The sequence below is a fragment of the Aphelocoma coerulescens genome, chromosome 2 (genome assembly GCF_041296385.1).
Source record: "Aphelocoma coerulescens isolate FSJ_1873_10779 chromosome 2, UR_Acoe_1.0, whole genome shotgun sequence".
Taxonomy (NCBI): Eukaryota; Metazoa; Chordata; class Aves; order Passeriformes; family Corvidae; genus Aphelocoma; species Aphelocoma coerulescens.
The window spans coordinates 100,589,284-100,606,141 of NC_091015.1; the positions used below are offsets into that span (position 1 = coordinate 100,589,284).

Consider the following 16,858-nt stretch of genomic DNA (forward strand, 5'->3'; position numbering starts at 1 on the left):
CTCCCACACTCAGTGAATCAAAAAATGCATGAACAAGTAGCTCAAAGTCACGTGTGGATACTCCCTCACTGTGCTCGTGTCTGTCTCTTGCTGGCCCTGTGAGTCACAGATCATTTCCAGGTAAACCTCATGAGAAGGGAGGGACAAGCCTTCCCCAAGATTCCTACACACACCACCTCCTGTTTAGTCTCCCTGCTGAGTGATGGGTTAGACAGTAGGGAAAACCAGTGTTGGATCTCTCCAGGCAAAGGAGAGGGAAATAAACCATCTCTTCCCTCACCATCTCACCCTTGGTAAAAGCTCCAACCTCTGGATAACAGAGATTGCTTCAACAGGACTGACTGTACATATTTTAAAGGAAACCAGTGATTATGAGCTCATTTTGTGCAGGGCCTGGGTGTGCAGCTGACTGGCATGTGGCTACACAGATGGAGGGAACACCTCACCTGTGAAACCCAGCAGTGATGAGACATCCCTTCAGTCCTGAGCCACATACTCATCCATGAGCCCAGCAATGCCTCCAAGCAGAACTGAGCACCTCATGAGCTCGAAGGTCAGGAATGCAACCATCACCAGCAGACACATCAAACATGATATGTGTTTTATTGGTTTAATTTCCAAGAAAGTTAAAAACAGGATGGAAGAAGACTTGCATAGCATAATCTCTACAATTTATGAAGAATAATCACATCTTTTATGCAGTCCTTCATTTTGATTGAGTGTAATTTTGACAGAAAGATGACCTAAAATTTTTACCATACTTTGAAGGGCACCATTGAAAGTATATAAATCATAAACTGTATTTGAAATATCTTAGTCATATCAGAAAACACAGAGCTCAGAAACTTCTCCTAAAAATGCTGATTTCTGTTTTGTGATTTCAGCCTCCTGGCTATTATTAGAGCTTGTAATAATCACCATTTCTACCTTGAGATTTGAGAAGGAGCTAAGTCTCCCAGAGAATGGAATGTGTCTGAATAATTCATTGCAAGTAAATAAGGATTTGGTTTTCAAATATATAGAGGACTTTCCACATACAGCACTCTGGAAATACAGTATTAAGTACATTTATGATCCGTATAAGGCAGACACATATATGCAATTATTCCAAAGATTTAATTTTGCAGTAATTGGAGTATTTAGATCAAAGAGCCTGCATTCATATGAAATGGTCTTATTTTCTATATATTTGGAAGAAATAAAGAAGAAATAAAACCTTATAGATCATATACTTTTTCTGTATAGTGTGTCAAAGTGTTTATGCCCCTTTTGTACCTGCAGTCATTGGGATTGCACTGTTAAATTTCTTCTTCCTTTGAATTATTTTTTCACATTATGGGAGGGATGTTCTTTTTACAAACTTACAGTGCATGCCACTTAAAAGCAACTCTTCGTACTTCAAGATTTTCCAGAGAGTTTTGGCACTGAGAAGAATTTGTCTTCATTGATGGAAAGACATATCAGTGGTGGCAGGAACACTCCACTTACTAGAAGGGAAATATTATCCTTTGTTGAGCTGAAAGATTCCTTATGTATCTTCCATCAATCTGAAGCGTTGTGACATTTCCTATCACTGTACCACAAGGATGTTCCTTCCGGGAAATGCACAGGCTGTACTAATGAATATGTTCATACATCAGAGAAAATCTTTCTTTTCTCCCTGTAAAATGGCAAAATTATTCTTGATCTAATATTTCTAAGCCACAGCAGAGAGAATATGTAATTGACTGTAAATAATAGGTCAAAATGACCAAGTATGACATTTTTAAAGTTCAAATCCTCTCATCCATAGTTATTATACATTGCATTATGGATATTCACAAACAGTATTTGTCAAGCCACTGTGTACCAAAGTGACTTATTTTGTACTAAATGCAATAACAAGTGAAACACAGCTTATTGAGGTTGCTTTCAATTTCCTTTTCTAACTTTTGTGCCATTTTAAACAAATGACACAGTGGTGAGGTGAAGAGGACAGAGCAGAGGACCAGAGATCACCTGAAGGTCAGCATACAACAGGTCTCTTCACATTAAAATTGCCAGAGCTGCTGGCTTTCTACCCAACAAAGCAATGCTCTGCATAACAGAAAGGCAAAGAGTAAAGCAGTTAAGAGATTTAGATACCAGGAAACTGCTTTTCAAGGTTCCAAAAAGCCTGCTCATTACAACCTCAGATAATTGACTATTAGAGAGATAAACCCCCTGCTTTTCAAAGCAGACATCAAGGAGCAGACCTTGGGCTCTGAAGTGGAAGGCAGGACTCTCAAAAACTGATTCTCAGTTTACATACATATGAAAAACTTCTCTCTTTCCATGTATTTTATGGCAGATTGTAAGAAACAGATAATGTTTCTTCTCATTTCCATTACAAAGCTCTGCTGAGAGACTGTTCCAGCTGAAGTAAAACCAGTTCTTCAAAAGAACAAAAGAAAAAATAAAATATTATACATTAAAAAATAAAAGGGAAAAGAAAGGAAAGAGAGAAAGAAGAAAGAGCATTTTTGAATTCTGATTTGTGCACTGGGTGATGAGCTTCCTTTTTCCCATTCTATGCTGCTCTGTGGTAGTCGCCCCCCTTTCTGTTTGACCAACTCTTTCACAAATCCTCTCTCCAGGGATATGCTCAAAAAACTCAAGGATTGCTTCAGCCAGAAGCCCTTTCACACAGGTGGAGCCAAAATTGCCCCAAGGAAGATCTAAATCATATTGGATGAGAGTTTTGACAGTGGTTTTAGCAGGGTCAAAATTTCACTTCCCAGGTGGAAATAGAGCAGCCAATCTAGGAGAATTTCTTCTTCCAGAAGGACTTCCTGTAAGTATGAAATCATCCCATAGCTAGCTGGACACATGTTGAGGGTCATAAAACACCTGGCCTCAATGTATTCAATCTTGATTTACATAGACTTTCCATGTGGGTTTGTTTGTTTGTTTGTTTGTTTGTTTTCTCTGTGGCTTCCTTTATTTTTTGTAATTTTCACAATAATTGATATTTCAGACTAAGTCTTAGGTTTTAGACATTTGCTCTCAGAAATCAGAAGGCATGAATCTTGTTTAGGAGCTTCCAACAGCCTTTTAAGAAGGGCATTATGAAATGAACAAAGAGTTAAGAAAAAAGAATACTTTGACCTGTTCACGATGGAGAAACTTTCAAGATCCAAACTTTCAAGAGTTCCCCTAAGCAGCCATTAGAGATTGCTGAGGATAAACAAAGTTTGTATAGGAAATGACTGTATTACTTGAAAAATCTCTAATTAGAAATAATGTGTCAGCATCCACAAATATATAAGGAAACAAGAGTGTGGAACTCATGGAATCATGGAATGGCTTGGGTTGGAAGGGGCCTTAAAGATCATTTAGCTCCAACTCCCCTTTCATAGGCATTTCAGACACCATTACACAAAACATCCCAGGGAAGACATTGCATAAAATAAATCAGATGGAAAAGTAACAAATGGAAGAGAAAGAAGTTGAGAACAAATGGATGGAATTCCTTCACAGGGAATGCGTTTTGCAAATGGCATCCTGAATCTTCATTATCTTTGTGCCTTGTTGGCATCCCCACACACCACTTCCGAAGGGGAAGACAGAGATTTCCCAATAATTCCCTCTTCTCCATTGCTTTCAGACTGTCTACACATCACCATCAGTTTCCTTTTGGAAAAGCTGAATGCACTGCTACTCTCCCACTGTTCTCTTCCCACCCACATTGTTTCTAAAATATGTCTTGCATCCTCTCTCCTAATTGGGGTTTTGACAAAGCAGCAGAAGGAAGTAGTGTATTATTGTGTTTACTTTCTTTCATTGAGATGTGGCTTTCTGACAACAAAGTTGGGCTTGTTTTGGGAGTCATCCACCAGTAAAACTTGATCAAACCTGTTGCACCCTGAAGCAATTGTGCAAAATAGAGTTATAGCTGCTGCAACCTAATCACAAGCAAAAACATGTAGGTGAGCTATAATTATCAACAGTTTTGCCATCTGATAGCATTTACAGCAAACAGAAAATTACCAGAAGCAAATGAGGGGAAGCTTTTTCGTTTTTTTTAGTAACTGACTTTTCCCTGTACTTGCATAAAAATGTCATCTCCAGAGAATCTATCCTGAACATTTTTCTTCACTGGATGTTGGAGGCTGAATTTCTGTATTCTCCTTCAGCACTGGAAGCACTTGAGACCCAACTGATAAAATATCTGAAAAGGATGAGCGCAAGGGCTGGTTCATCAGGTATATGCCAAAGTTTGTCTGAAAAAAACCAAAATATGTATTAAGATGTAATGCATGTTAGGGTAATCAAATCTATAGAGGATCTCACAACCCAGATACATTTAGAAGAACAATATTGCTTTAAGAATAAGGAGGTATGTACTATGTCCATGTAATTAAGAACATTCTTAACTCATTAGTTATAACAGACTGGTAAACAATAGCTAATGCCATGCTGTTCAAGAAGAATAGCTTAAGTAAGCGGATAAATAACACAGTATTTCATCATGAGCTCCATAGTATCATATATGTAATTTACACTCTCTCACAATCTTGTTATTTAATGACTGCTCTGGCTCCTTGACAAATACAGTTAATGCATTGTCACAAACAATGGCTTTTCAGGATGGGAACACTGGTATGTTCCAACAGCGAGGAAGTCTTGCATCTTCTACCAAAAATTATTTGCTTTGTTAACAGAAATTTATTCTGTCAAGCCTCTGCGAGTTTCCCTTCATTTGTTTTTATGAATATTTTAGTATGCTTTACAGAAAATATTCAGAAAGTTTGTTTTATTATTGCTCCCACTTGTTAAGTGGCATTATCCATGAACCCATCCTGCATAGATATTAGAAAAACTTAGAGTATGTCTTTGTGATTCTGAGTAATAAAGAAAAGAAGAATGGAATATCCACTTTCCCCACTGACCATGCAACCCTCACAGGCACCAAAAACTGATGTGAGTGTCTGCATTCTTATGTGAGGTCTTGATCTCAATCAGTTGAATGTTACAGCTGTGGGTATGATCTGGAAATGTCAGAGGAAGAGACTGGTGAGGTTTTGTGGTTTTGTTTTCCAGCCACGGAGAATTTAGAAATATGGAAGAAAAAGACTTGTCATCTCATGAGAGTATTTTCCAAAGAATTAGATAATAATTAATTAAAAAAAAAAAAAGCAAAGTAGGAAAAAAAGGAACATTGAAGACCATGTTAAATTGATAACTGATTTTTAGACCTCAGAAAGTCTGCTCATTAAACTGAGGACCTTGGAAACCCAATACTAATCTTCTTGTCTCTTTTTTCAGGTTTCAAAAAAAAGTATTTTGCTTTCATAGACTACAGCCAAAACATACAAGCCATTCTAAAGTGTAAAGTAAATAAAAAAGCAAATGAAATTACTCGAAAACAAAATTCTATTATCCTTCTCTATTTCCTGATTACATTTACTGCCACTGTTCAGATCAATGACCCTGAAATTGAGTGAATTACATTTAGAGCAGGTTTAAAAAACAGTGAGTAAAAAGAATTGCAATAAATCAAAAAAAAATCTGTTACGTGAATTTAAGTGAGCATATTTCACAGCCTAAATATGAAGGCAGTATGTTTTCTCCTATTCTTGCCCTGAATAATCAAATAAAGACGCAGCAATGAGGTAACACAGAACAGCTTTTAGTCTTTGAAGAATTCATGAGAGGTAAGACTGAGACCTACTCCTAAATAAGAGAGAAGCTGTAAAGCAGAAATCTTTCCAAACATGGCCTCAGACTCTGAATTTGGGTCTTTCTGTTTCATTTGTAATCCTAAACATCATTGACAAAAATGGGCCCTAGGCTTAGGTATTTTTGGCTACCTCTGCTATTCCTTCATCTCACTGGCACATCACATGTAGAGGGCATGAGCTGGACCTATCAGGCTTGTCCTATTGCTGGCACTTTTTGGGTACCAGTGGCTATAATGGTGTCAACACTCAGTGGATACAGGGTATATCCTTATGGTCAGGGTTCAATATTTAATGTCAAGGAATGACTGCAGCATTGTAAGATGCCAACCCTCTAGCACAGAGACTGTGTTGGATCAGCCATGATGACCATAATGGTGTCAGTGACTGCTTCATTTAAAATATTAAAGCACATAGTCTTATTTTTCCATTTTTGCTTTTCTCTCATTCATTGACAAGTTTCTCTATTGGCATTAATGGTGTATTCTTCAGCCTTGTGGGTGATAACCTGGATTCACTTCCTATACCCTAATGCAAAAATGACAGTTGCCATGATTTTGTTTTTTTAAAAAATCAGGCAATATTAAAAAAAAATGTAAAAATAATATTAGTTCATGATACACCACATTTCACACAGGAAAGAATTTTATAATTCTTCCACGTAAGTGAGCTTATTTGATCCATGAGAAGTTTTTATTTATATTTACTGTATTGTCATCTTGATGTATCTTAAAATGAGACTAAAATAAATCTGGGCAGATTGCTCACTCTGAAGAACTTAATATAGCAATTTTTGTTATTTCGAATTATTTAGCTGGATTTTTTTTTTTTGGATGCACCTTAAAACATTCAGAATTATTTAAGAAAATGCATGTTTGAATAGATCCTGTCTTTAGGAGATCTCAAATACTGTTTTAATGCTGCTCCTTAATATTTTCCTTCTCCAATTGGGAATCTAAAGTATCAGTGTTTTTTTCAGTGAGGAGTTTCAGTAATGCCTAAGGAGTTTCCAAGGTGCTGATATACTGATGCTACACATATTTTAGTACTAATGCCTGCTTGGAATTGCCGACCTCTTTTTTTTTGTGAATGTTCTTAAAAACCAAAATTTAGCCTGTGATTGCCAGCAGTGGATTTAACATCTTTTAAGTAAATTTCCCTGTTTTTTCAATAATTACAAATAATGACTCAGCAAGTACTGATAATAGCAATCATACAAACACCCCTGCCAAGCAACCACAAAAGCTGCATCTGCCACTTCAGCTCTGTTTCCAGAGAAAGATAAAATGTAGAAATAAGCCCTTCTCACATTTCTGATGAAAAATGAGGCTTTCAGATGCAGAGTTATTACAGTGAACTGCATAATCTCTCACTGCTGCTGCTACCTTTTCCTGACTTCAAGGGCATTTTATTCTGCATATAATCTTCCCAGAACACACCAAGAACTGGGCAGGGAGTGCAGGACTGCGAGCTCTGTGGCTTTACCTGGCAGTAGAGACTCCTCCCATCACTGTAAAATGTTACAGGGACAAAAAATTTAAAGCTTCTTGATTAGGAAAAAGCAGACCACTTCACTGCTGGGAGAAATAGAGAAAACATACCTATTCTTGCCAACAGTGAATCATATGATAGTCATCACACTCACAGGAGGAGCTATGAAATGCTGTCATTCTTGCATGTTGTTTCAAGTTCATTTACTGGTTCAACAGTAATATGCTCTGCTCAGAAATTTACTGACAGAGAAATACCCTGTGTGCACTATTCCCTTTTGTAAGATAGAAACCTGAGGGGCTGCATCTGACAAAGGCCTGAGCTGAGACGCCTTCGAGCTACAGCTCCCAAAGAATCAGTTAACACAGACTAGAACTTGGTAGGAAAATACCCTGCTAGAATGTGTAACAAGCACATAAATCATACTGCATGCTAATACTTAGCTTTGGATGGATGAGTTCTGGATTTTGCCCCTAGATGTAGCTCTCAGCTGCCATATCCCAGCAGATAAATTTACCTGTCCAGGTCTGATCACTTATTCATACAATAACATAACCTCCCTCTCTTCCAAAGATTTGGGAGATGCAATTATTAAAATTGATTTTTTTTTTTAATGCAAGAATGTTTTATTAGCTTTAGATTTACCAAAACTTAAAGCCTTAAAAATAGGAGAATGGAAGTACTCACTTTTGACACGCTGATTTTTTTATTGGAAAAAGGGAAATTTTTAAGTTAGTGGCAATAAAATCTCATCGTTCTGTTGAAAATATCTGGACTATAGAATGCTTTCTTAAGAACTGATATTTCTTTGCTCTACCTTAAATAAATGCATTTTCCAGTTCAGCCACCAATGAAAAAAGAGAACCATATTATTTCAGAGGTCTATTAATTACAACAATCACTGTTCTCCAGTGTTCCAGATATTTGAATGAAAAGCATTGCATGGTGTAAAGCCCTGCATTACTATGAAAATAATGATAATGATGCATCAGATATGAAAGGTCATTTGCTATCTTTGCTAACGTTCCAGTAAGCAATACAAAGGCACAGCATCTAATTCTGCACAAAAGGAAGCTCTCCCAAGGCACAATGAGATACATAAAGGAGGATCAACAGCCCCCAGGAAAAAACACAAGCCTTTTAGCCTATGAAGGCATGTTCAAACATAATGGATTTCCCTTGATGTGCTGCTATCCATACATTTAGACCAGGGCAGACTGCTAATGCAATAATTCCCTTTGCTGCCTTGACAGCAAGTCCCAGCTTATAGCAATGCTGCAAATCTACCCACAGGGCTTCCGCTATCATTAGCGCTAAACGGCATCTGCAAAACACCAAAGAGAGGCAAGAATTCAGTGTTCTCCCCTTGCCAGCCATGTGTGTTTTGCATCAGGTGGTGAGGCATGTGAAACAGCATGTGGCCATTTGCTTAATGTAGTTATCTAGTCTTTCCTAATCTCCTGCAGTAACAGAGAGCCCTCTGTCACACAAGGAGAGCTCATCTTTCTTTTCCAGGCAAAAATTACGGAAGGAATCCTTAGTGAGTGTTTCTTCAGAAAGCAGAGCTCAAGTTCACTTTGTAGAGGTGTTTGTATTTTATGTTAAACAATGACATAAAAGGTTTCATAAAAAGCAGCTGGCAAGGCCTCAGCACCATGCTTTACATTTATCAGGAAACATGCAAATTGCTTGTGTGGCTAGTTATAGTAGCTGGTTCTGACTTTCAGCTGCAATCCATCTATACAAAGGCTCAATCTTTCAATTTCAGTGAAAAAAAAAAAATCTCAGAGTCTCAGAGGAATGGAGAAAAATAGGATTTCAGAAATAAATATCGAGCTACCTTTTACAAGCCTTACATTATTTAGCTCATTATTGAAGTTCATTGGCAGTGCTGCTATTTGGGCTACTTGTTTGATAAATTTAAATGTAATTTTTTTCAGGTTGATGTTCTTGGAAAAAATCAAAACAAAATGGTAAATATTGATATCTGGCACTCTTTTCTACATACAGTATCTTTAATGTTTTGGCAAACAACTAGCTACAGCAGCTTTTCAAAAAAACTGGGAAATTATCTTAAGTCTTATTTTTCTGCAATAGTTGCTTTTGTAGTTTGAATCAGATTATTGACAGATGGGAGAAAACACTGCTAAATTCCTTCACTGAATCTGCATCTGATATAAAAAGAAAAAGAAAAAAAAAAGAAAAAAAAAAAGAGAATGAAGTCCATTAGATGACTCCTTATCAGAAAAGCACATGGTAGAGATATGAGTCACCAAAGGATTAGCTCTGCAATTTAACACAGTCACATGAACTCGACGTTCTTTTTCTCTCCCCACTGTGAGCTGTGAAAGGTTTGGATCAATGTCCTCTGCTAGGTCTGCTGAGCACACTGAAAATGCCATAATCCTTCCTGGGTGCTGCTCATTGATAGTCAGCTGGTGCCCATCACCACAGAGGTGACCTGCAGGTGGGATGGACTCGGAGGTCTTCTCAGACCAGCCCAGGCAAAGCCACCAGTTCAAACTCTCCCTTTCAGCTGTCAGCTAACCCAGAGGACTCGCCCTTATGCAGAGCAGGGCATGCTCACAAGATCCCATCTGCCAGCAGCGCTGAAGGCTGGGAAAAATAAAAAAGGCTGAATGCCCCTGTGTTTGCAGCGTGAATATCGGCGCACAGCTGAGGGAGACAGAGCACTCCCCCGCGGTGATCGGCAGCGCCTGCCTCGCCTCGCCGGGCGGCTTTTATCCGACGCCAGCTTCTTCTCGAGAGGCTGGATTGCTCTCTTTGCCTTAGTCCTGTTTGAACGAGTCACTTGGTTCTAGCAGTGTGTCAAGAAAATCTCTTCATTGTTGAATTAATTAGAGTGAAAGAGGAGCTCATCTTTGCTGTGGGAAACATGCAGAAGATGTTTTGCCTCGCCTGAGAATCTGTATCCCGAGTAAGGTTTTGTTGCTATTTTCTCCTTGAGTACAGAGTGCCTTCTCTCTACAGAGGTTCCAAGTTATAACCCAGCAAAACCCATATGGGCAGAAAAAAGTCCTCTGCATCCTACGCCCCATGTGGCAGGGAGCATTCCTGCCCAGAGTGCCCAAATGTGCTCTGAAGTGTCCCAGATGCTCAAGCTGTGGCTCACCATTACCGGGAAAGGGCCCCTGTCCTCAAGCTACCTACCGTGGCCAGAAGCTCATCTCCCAAAGGCTCATGTACTGCGGTGACCTGGAGCAGAGCCTGCTGTGCAACCCTAAGTCACCTCAGGTCACGAGAAGCTGTGCCTCGACAGCCGGCCCTGCCTGCGCCTCTCCTCAGCTCACTGCACTGGGCTGGCTCGGACACGGAGCCAGAGGAGCTACTCACCAAGGATAACAGCCAACGAAAAGAAAGCCCTTTGTTTGTTTAATGAGTCACCGAGACGAATCAATTTTTTTTTTTTTTTTTTTTTTTGTCCAAACATAGAATGCAGTATTTGTAACTTGTTTGTGCATTGTCTGGGTGAATGATTTTGAGCCTATTTGTTATTGTTCTGTGCCAGCCCTGTGCCCGGTGTTTGGTACTGGCGAGGCTCCCGAGCCTTGACTGCCTGAGACACTTTGACAACAGAAGCTTAACTAACAGGAAGCAATGAATTTTGAAAAAGGATTTTCAGCTAAATAAATATGTATGATGAGATTTGTGGAGCTTTTGGGATGCTGTACTGTCTAGCCATCATCTGAGCACTCTCAGTTTCAAGAAGCAATGCAACCTTAGGAAGCAGGACCTCAAATAAACACCTGTATTTCACACTTACTCTCCAGTCATTTTCTTAAGCATTTACTCTCCACTTTGACTATATTCACATCTGCTCTGTTTTTCCTGATAACTAGTTTCCCAGGGTAAGAATAAAATGTAGTCTTAGAAGCCAACTGCATAATTCCAAACACTTTTGGATTTTTCTGCATATTTCTTTTCTTAAAAGACATCAGTGCATCAGGTTGTGTTTTTAAGAACAAAATAAACACACTGTAAATAAGTACATACTGAATAGAAGCAAGCACAGTTAAAAATAATGCATATTAATAGTCCATTTCTGAATAAAAAACGTACTGAGCTTTTTATGGAAATAAACCATGTCATATCTGGGTTGTAAGTGCACCCTCTTTCTACAGAAAAAATTCAAATGGTAGCAATTAGCACAACAACTTAACTGTGAATATTCTCTCAGCAGGTATTTCACTACCCATGCAATAAAGTCACTACATCTTTCATTACAGCTATTTTGAAGTACTGTACTGACCTTTCTACCTCTGGCAGCAGACAGGGACTGCAGAATTTCTTTGTTTCGTTCCCCAGACTGTTGATCAATGCAGATTATTTGACATCTGCTACATGGACCCACAACCTGAAATTTTAGTTAAAGAAAGTTCATGGCTGTTTATCAAAGCAGTACGACACTGAACAGTACAAGATTCTGACCATAATCATATCTTAAACATATACCTTTTGCATACTTTCCCTGTGGTTTTTCAAGCTTTCATTATGTAAAAGGTCAGGTCTGTTCACCTAATGTAGTAAGTCTACTTGCAAAAGCCTCACTGAATTTTTAATTCACTTTTTTCTTTTTTTAAGGAAAACTTTCTCAGAGACAGAATCTGAGAAATACCAGACATTTACATATTTGTATTTCTGGTTGTCTTCCCTTCTTCTGTGGGTTAGCAGGGCTGCTTGCCCAAAGAACTGAATACAAAATTAAGCCAGGGCCTCAGGATTCAACCCAAGGAGGATTTTTTTGGGACTGTTTTAGTGCAGTTGAATGCACTATATCTTTCTTATATGCATGGCACTTTTAGATAATCAGAATGTAAAATATTTACATATACAAGTTTATTAATCAGAAGAAACAATTCATCCTCTATCATCTATTAAATACGATGTTAACATCATATGTAATTGTTCTTAAAGTTAATTGTTGTTTGAACTAAATTGTTCAAATTTAGTGTAATTGAACCAAAATTGTTCAAATTGTGTAATTGAACTAATTGTTGTTTGTGTGTTGCTAGGGGTAAAAGACCCCTGCAACAAATTTATTCTTAGAGCTTTAAAAGGGAGAAGGATGACATGTTGCACTTTCACTTAACACTGCTTCACTAACTTTAGCAAAGCTCTACATTACAGAAATTAAGTCTTACAGTATCCCAGCATACACATTCTACTTTGGTAAAATGTGTCATAAATGTCAAATAGGGCAAATAATTAAACTATATACTTCAAACTTTTTATGTGCTGATCGGAAGTGATATTTAAGGTTTTTGAGATGCATCTAGAACTGCTTGTATAACTCTTCAGTGTAGTCATCAACAACATACATCAGCTCTTTTAGAAAATTATTTTCCACAGCTTTATTTTTTTTTAATTAAAAGAACAACAAGACAGAGAAGGAAATATTACTTTGTTCAACAGCTTCTACCATTTTCATGGCATCAAGGAGCATTAACATAATTTCTACTGTTACTATATCAGTATCTGAAGAAGGACTTAGCAGAGATAGGGAAAGACAATATAAGTTGCATAAGCTTTTCTATTTTAGCCTTGTATTCCTAAAGTATATCGATGCCAGGAATGCCTTTTTATTTTACTGTTTTACAGTAACTTATCAACAGGAACCTCAGCTGAGCTCCCCAGTGTAACTCCAGCCTCTAACAAGCTATACACCAAGGATTTTCTCCTTTGTGTTCCTTGTTTCTTACTTATAGGAATTTTTCCTCAATTTTCTGTAAATCATATGGCAGCTTACTGATCAAAGTACACATAAGAAGAGAGCAGATAAGTAATATATTCCACCCTTCTGAAAAAGTTTCTTACACTGTGCTGACCAGAAAAAAATAGGAGTGATGTTTATCACAACTTCTAGGTTTGACCTAGGCATTTCTGTTATTCCTTAATTATAATCTCTAAGAAAACAATGAATAAGCCACTTGCACATCCTAGGCAAAGCACCTTCAAATACATATTTCATACCTCAAAGTCAGACAAATTCAACAGAACATGCAATACGTGTGCATCATTCCCTTAGGTTTCATGTGTAGTTTCTAGAGATTCTTTGTTAAGAGTTTTTCTTAAAAGAATGTATTTGTGAACAAGGTCTGACTCTTCAGCGTTTTCCTTAAAGTAGAAGGGACATTGTATTGTTGGCTACAATATGAAGCACAACACATCAAAAAACCCTACCAGGCTAGAATTAGAAACGTTCCTTGAGTGGAGATTAGGATAGGATGTATACATAGGGCAATAGACCATGAGTGTTCACTTGTATTCATGCCCAGTCTTTTGGCAATCAGTTGCTTGATGTGCAGCAATGTGAGGTTACATTTGGACTACTGTGCTTAACAGTGAGTGTTCTCTGCTGACGTGCTGGCTAAATATGTGCTGTAAACTCTGCCTTAAAAAACCTGATTATTATTCAGTTCAGATAAAGATAAGGAATGCTATGAATTATGAAATTCAATAAAAGTGTGGAGAAATATGTCAACACCTCTCAAATATATTGAAGTATGTTTGTCACAGGACACATCACTTTTTTTTTTTACACACTTCATAAATTTCACCTGCACAAACCATGCTGCTCATATTCTAGTCAAAGCCTTATAAAAATTGGTTTGTCTCCAGGAATCAAAATGCTTTGTGATAGACTGGGACATGGACAAGAGAGAAAAGTTCACACCTGGAATTGCAGAGCACCTATTGAAATCTCAGCCCACTCTTCTTCTTCAAAGGACTCTGGTGCACTGATGACAATGTTGGCACGGAAACGTCGGATTAATTCCTCTATTTCCAATGGCTCCTTCAATCTGTCTCACAGAGTTGACAGAGAAAAAGAAAAAAATCAAATTATTAACTGGTTTTGCATTAGATGTTTGTGCTGTAAGAATCTGGTGGCTCATGTGATTAAGTAAGTGCTTCTCCAGAATAACCTGGACCAAGTTTTATGATAGAGGCTATGGAAGTGGCACATGGTATTTAACTATAATTTGTAACCTTTCAACTGTAATATGTAACCCTCTAGGTGGCTTCTTCAGAGGTGTAACCTGGAAATGTAGGTATGAAAACATGTAGACAGGTGAACCATGCATATGAGAAAATTCCCAATTTGTTATCATATGTAGGGCTAATGGTAACAAATAAAAAGATCTTTTCAGTTAGTAATCATTTAACTTGTTAAATGTTGTAAAAATAAAAGCTTCTAGAACCAAAGCCAAATAAAAATTTATTCTGCACATGCTGCAATGTCAGAAGGGACAAAACCAACAGTTGCTGAAGGTGAAAAAGGGCAGTAAAATAATTTTATGAGAGAATATATCCCTCATATTATTATTATTTGCCTTCGGGAGGCAGCAGATTGCACCAAATGATAGGTGTTTTAAAAAAAATTAATCTCTGTGTGGTGATATCTCCCCCTCTTTACAAGCATTTGAACTGCCAGAGTGTAGATTTGTGTCAGTGTGGAGAATGTATATGAGACAGAAAGAGAAGCAGACTGAATACAAATATCAGAAATCTTGCTGCATCTTTGAATTGTCATTCTTCACTCTTCTTCTAAAGGAGAACTTGAACAGTACCAGAAAAAATAAAAAAGAGACACTGTAAAATGTGCAAGAGGGCTCTCTCACTGCCATTTTATTGGAGAAGAACACTTCTTTTTGCATTAGCTGTTAAGGGCATGAAGAATTTTTGAGACTCCATCAACTTTAGCCTGACGACTTTGGGATATGAAATCCTGCAGCAGAGACAGAAACCTGGGTAAGCAGTGAGGAGAGACGTTTCTGTCCCAAAGGAAAAGAAGTAAGGCCATACAGTTTAAAATGTATTTTAGTTAAAAAGAGAAAAAACATGCAAAAACGAAGTACAGGGGAAAGTTCACATCAAGCAGTCTTGGCGGAGGAGGCCTGTTAGGTAAAAAAAAAAAAGAGCTTGGTTCTATTGAAAATAGTCTGGATGATCTTCTCTAGCAGACAAAAGAGCATAAGGATAAACTACCTGTGCAGACTTTCAGTCAAACCTCAGAAGCCCAGCTCCACCAAGCCCCCAGTGTTCACAAGGGCTCCAGCAGCCTGGGGGTAGAAGGTGGAATCGGAAGTTGCAAGGCCAAAGGTTTTCCCTCAAGATCCCACATGCAATCCCATGGCTGAGACACAATTTGTAATGAGCGCAGGAGGTGGGAGCCAACAGGAAGCGCAGATTGTGCCAGTGCTCATGCAAACAAGGAGGAACACAGCAGCTGTGAACATGTTCAGTTATGCTGCTGTGCTTCCCAGCTTTGCTGTGGGCTCTTGGAGCTTGGCTGCTGGGTAGCCTCTAGTTTCGAATGTGTTTTGCAAAATGTAACTGCCTGCCACCCCAGCCTGTACTGGTGGGGGCATCCAAAGCCCCAGTAAGCTCAGAGCTGGGCCTGCAGCGTCCTGAGACAGCTGCTGAAAACTACTTCAAGCTTCTACTAATCTACCCTTTGCTGCTGAACTCAAAGACTGCAGTGCCCCCATCCTGAGTCTCTGCCTTCAATCTGCTCCGGCTCACGTCCAGAACATCTCACCTCTTTCACACCTCCCCCAGCCCTCAGAAGTGCTTATAATTACTTGGCAACATGTATCTGAGTAAATTCCCATTATTTCTCCTCCCACAAAACATGCATTGGTTGGATGGAGTGGCAGGTACCTTCATCCTGCAAATCTCAACATGCACCTGTTTTGAAAATCACTGTAATGTGTCAAAGTCAGCCTAGGTGCTTTGGATTTTCACAGCAGTAGGCTCTGGGATGAAGAATGCATTACCTGTATTTACCAGGCACACTTGAAAATGAATATTTATATCTTCAGGCTTATATTTCTAACAAAAACATTTGAGCATTAGGCCAGGCCATAGGGATTTTCATAGAGGTGACCTGTAATGGAAACACCAGAGAGACGAATGTCTGCAGGCACATGTAGCTCTCCAACAGTATGCTGCATTCTAATTTTTAATTGAATTACTGTTTCTGTTTTAAATCACCTCTCAAGAGCCAGGTGCAGACTAGAAGACTAGTTTTTACTTATGGAAGATACAAAGAGAAATTATGAAAACTTAATTGAAAATTGAAATTGTTTTACAAAACTTAGCAGGTTTCCATTAAGCAAAAACAAACCCACGTGCCAAGAAGCTAAATAGTATTTTCTAAAAACCCTCCAATATTTAATAAAGACCCATAAGTGCAGTTCTTGAAAGTACATTGGATAGTTCAGTATTTGGAATGTTTGTACACCAGGATTTAGTAACAGCGCAGAATGAGGATATCTGAATTCATTTCTCCAGCACCTGGAGAAGGCACTGCATGGCAAAATGCATGGAAGGGAGGACGCTTCCAACTCATGCTACAGAGTGGGAAGCAAGATGCTTCTCTCACCATTGCAGCTCTGGTCACATCTGGAGTTTCCTTTGAGGAAAGGGAAATTACAAGCCTAGTTGTGCTGGAAGATACAAGGTATAAAATCAGTGGATCATCTGACTTTGAATGTGTTACTGAAGTTCCTTGTTCTCTTTCATCCTCACTTGCTGCTTCTTACTCTTCATCTTTGCACTCAAATCCCATATCTGGAAGGTTCCACAGTGAGTCTCACCATGGAAAAAGCCCAGTCTGAGTAAGGGATGTCTGCAAGAAGTGCCCT

At 38.5% G+C, this 16,858-nt stretch overlaps 1 protein-coding gene across 1 annotated transcript in view; it reads right to left on the bottom strand.

Moving 5' to 3' along the window:
• Positions 1–586: 586 nt before the first annotated feature.
• Positions 587–16,858, bottom strand: part of MOCOS (molybdenum cofactor sulfurase) — a 209,820-nt gene continuing 193,548 nt past the window's right edge. The window contains exons 13-15 of the mRNA XM_069004162.1: positions 13,885–14,011; positions 11,461–11,565; positions 587–4,241 (exon numbers count right to left, since the gene is read on the bottom strand). Of these exons, the coding sequence (XP_068860263.1) occupies positions 4,095–4,241; positions 11,461–11,565; positions 13,885–14,011 (379 nt within the window). The 3' untranslated portion in view covers positions 587–4,094. The remainder of the gene's footprint in view (positions 4,242–11,460; positions 11,566–13,884; positions 14,012–16,858) is intronic.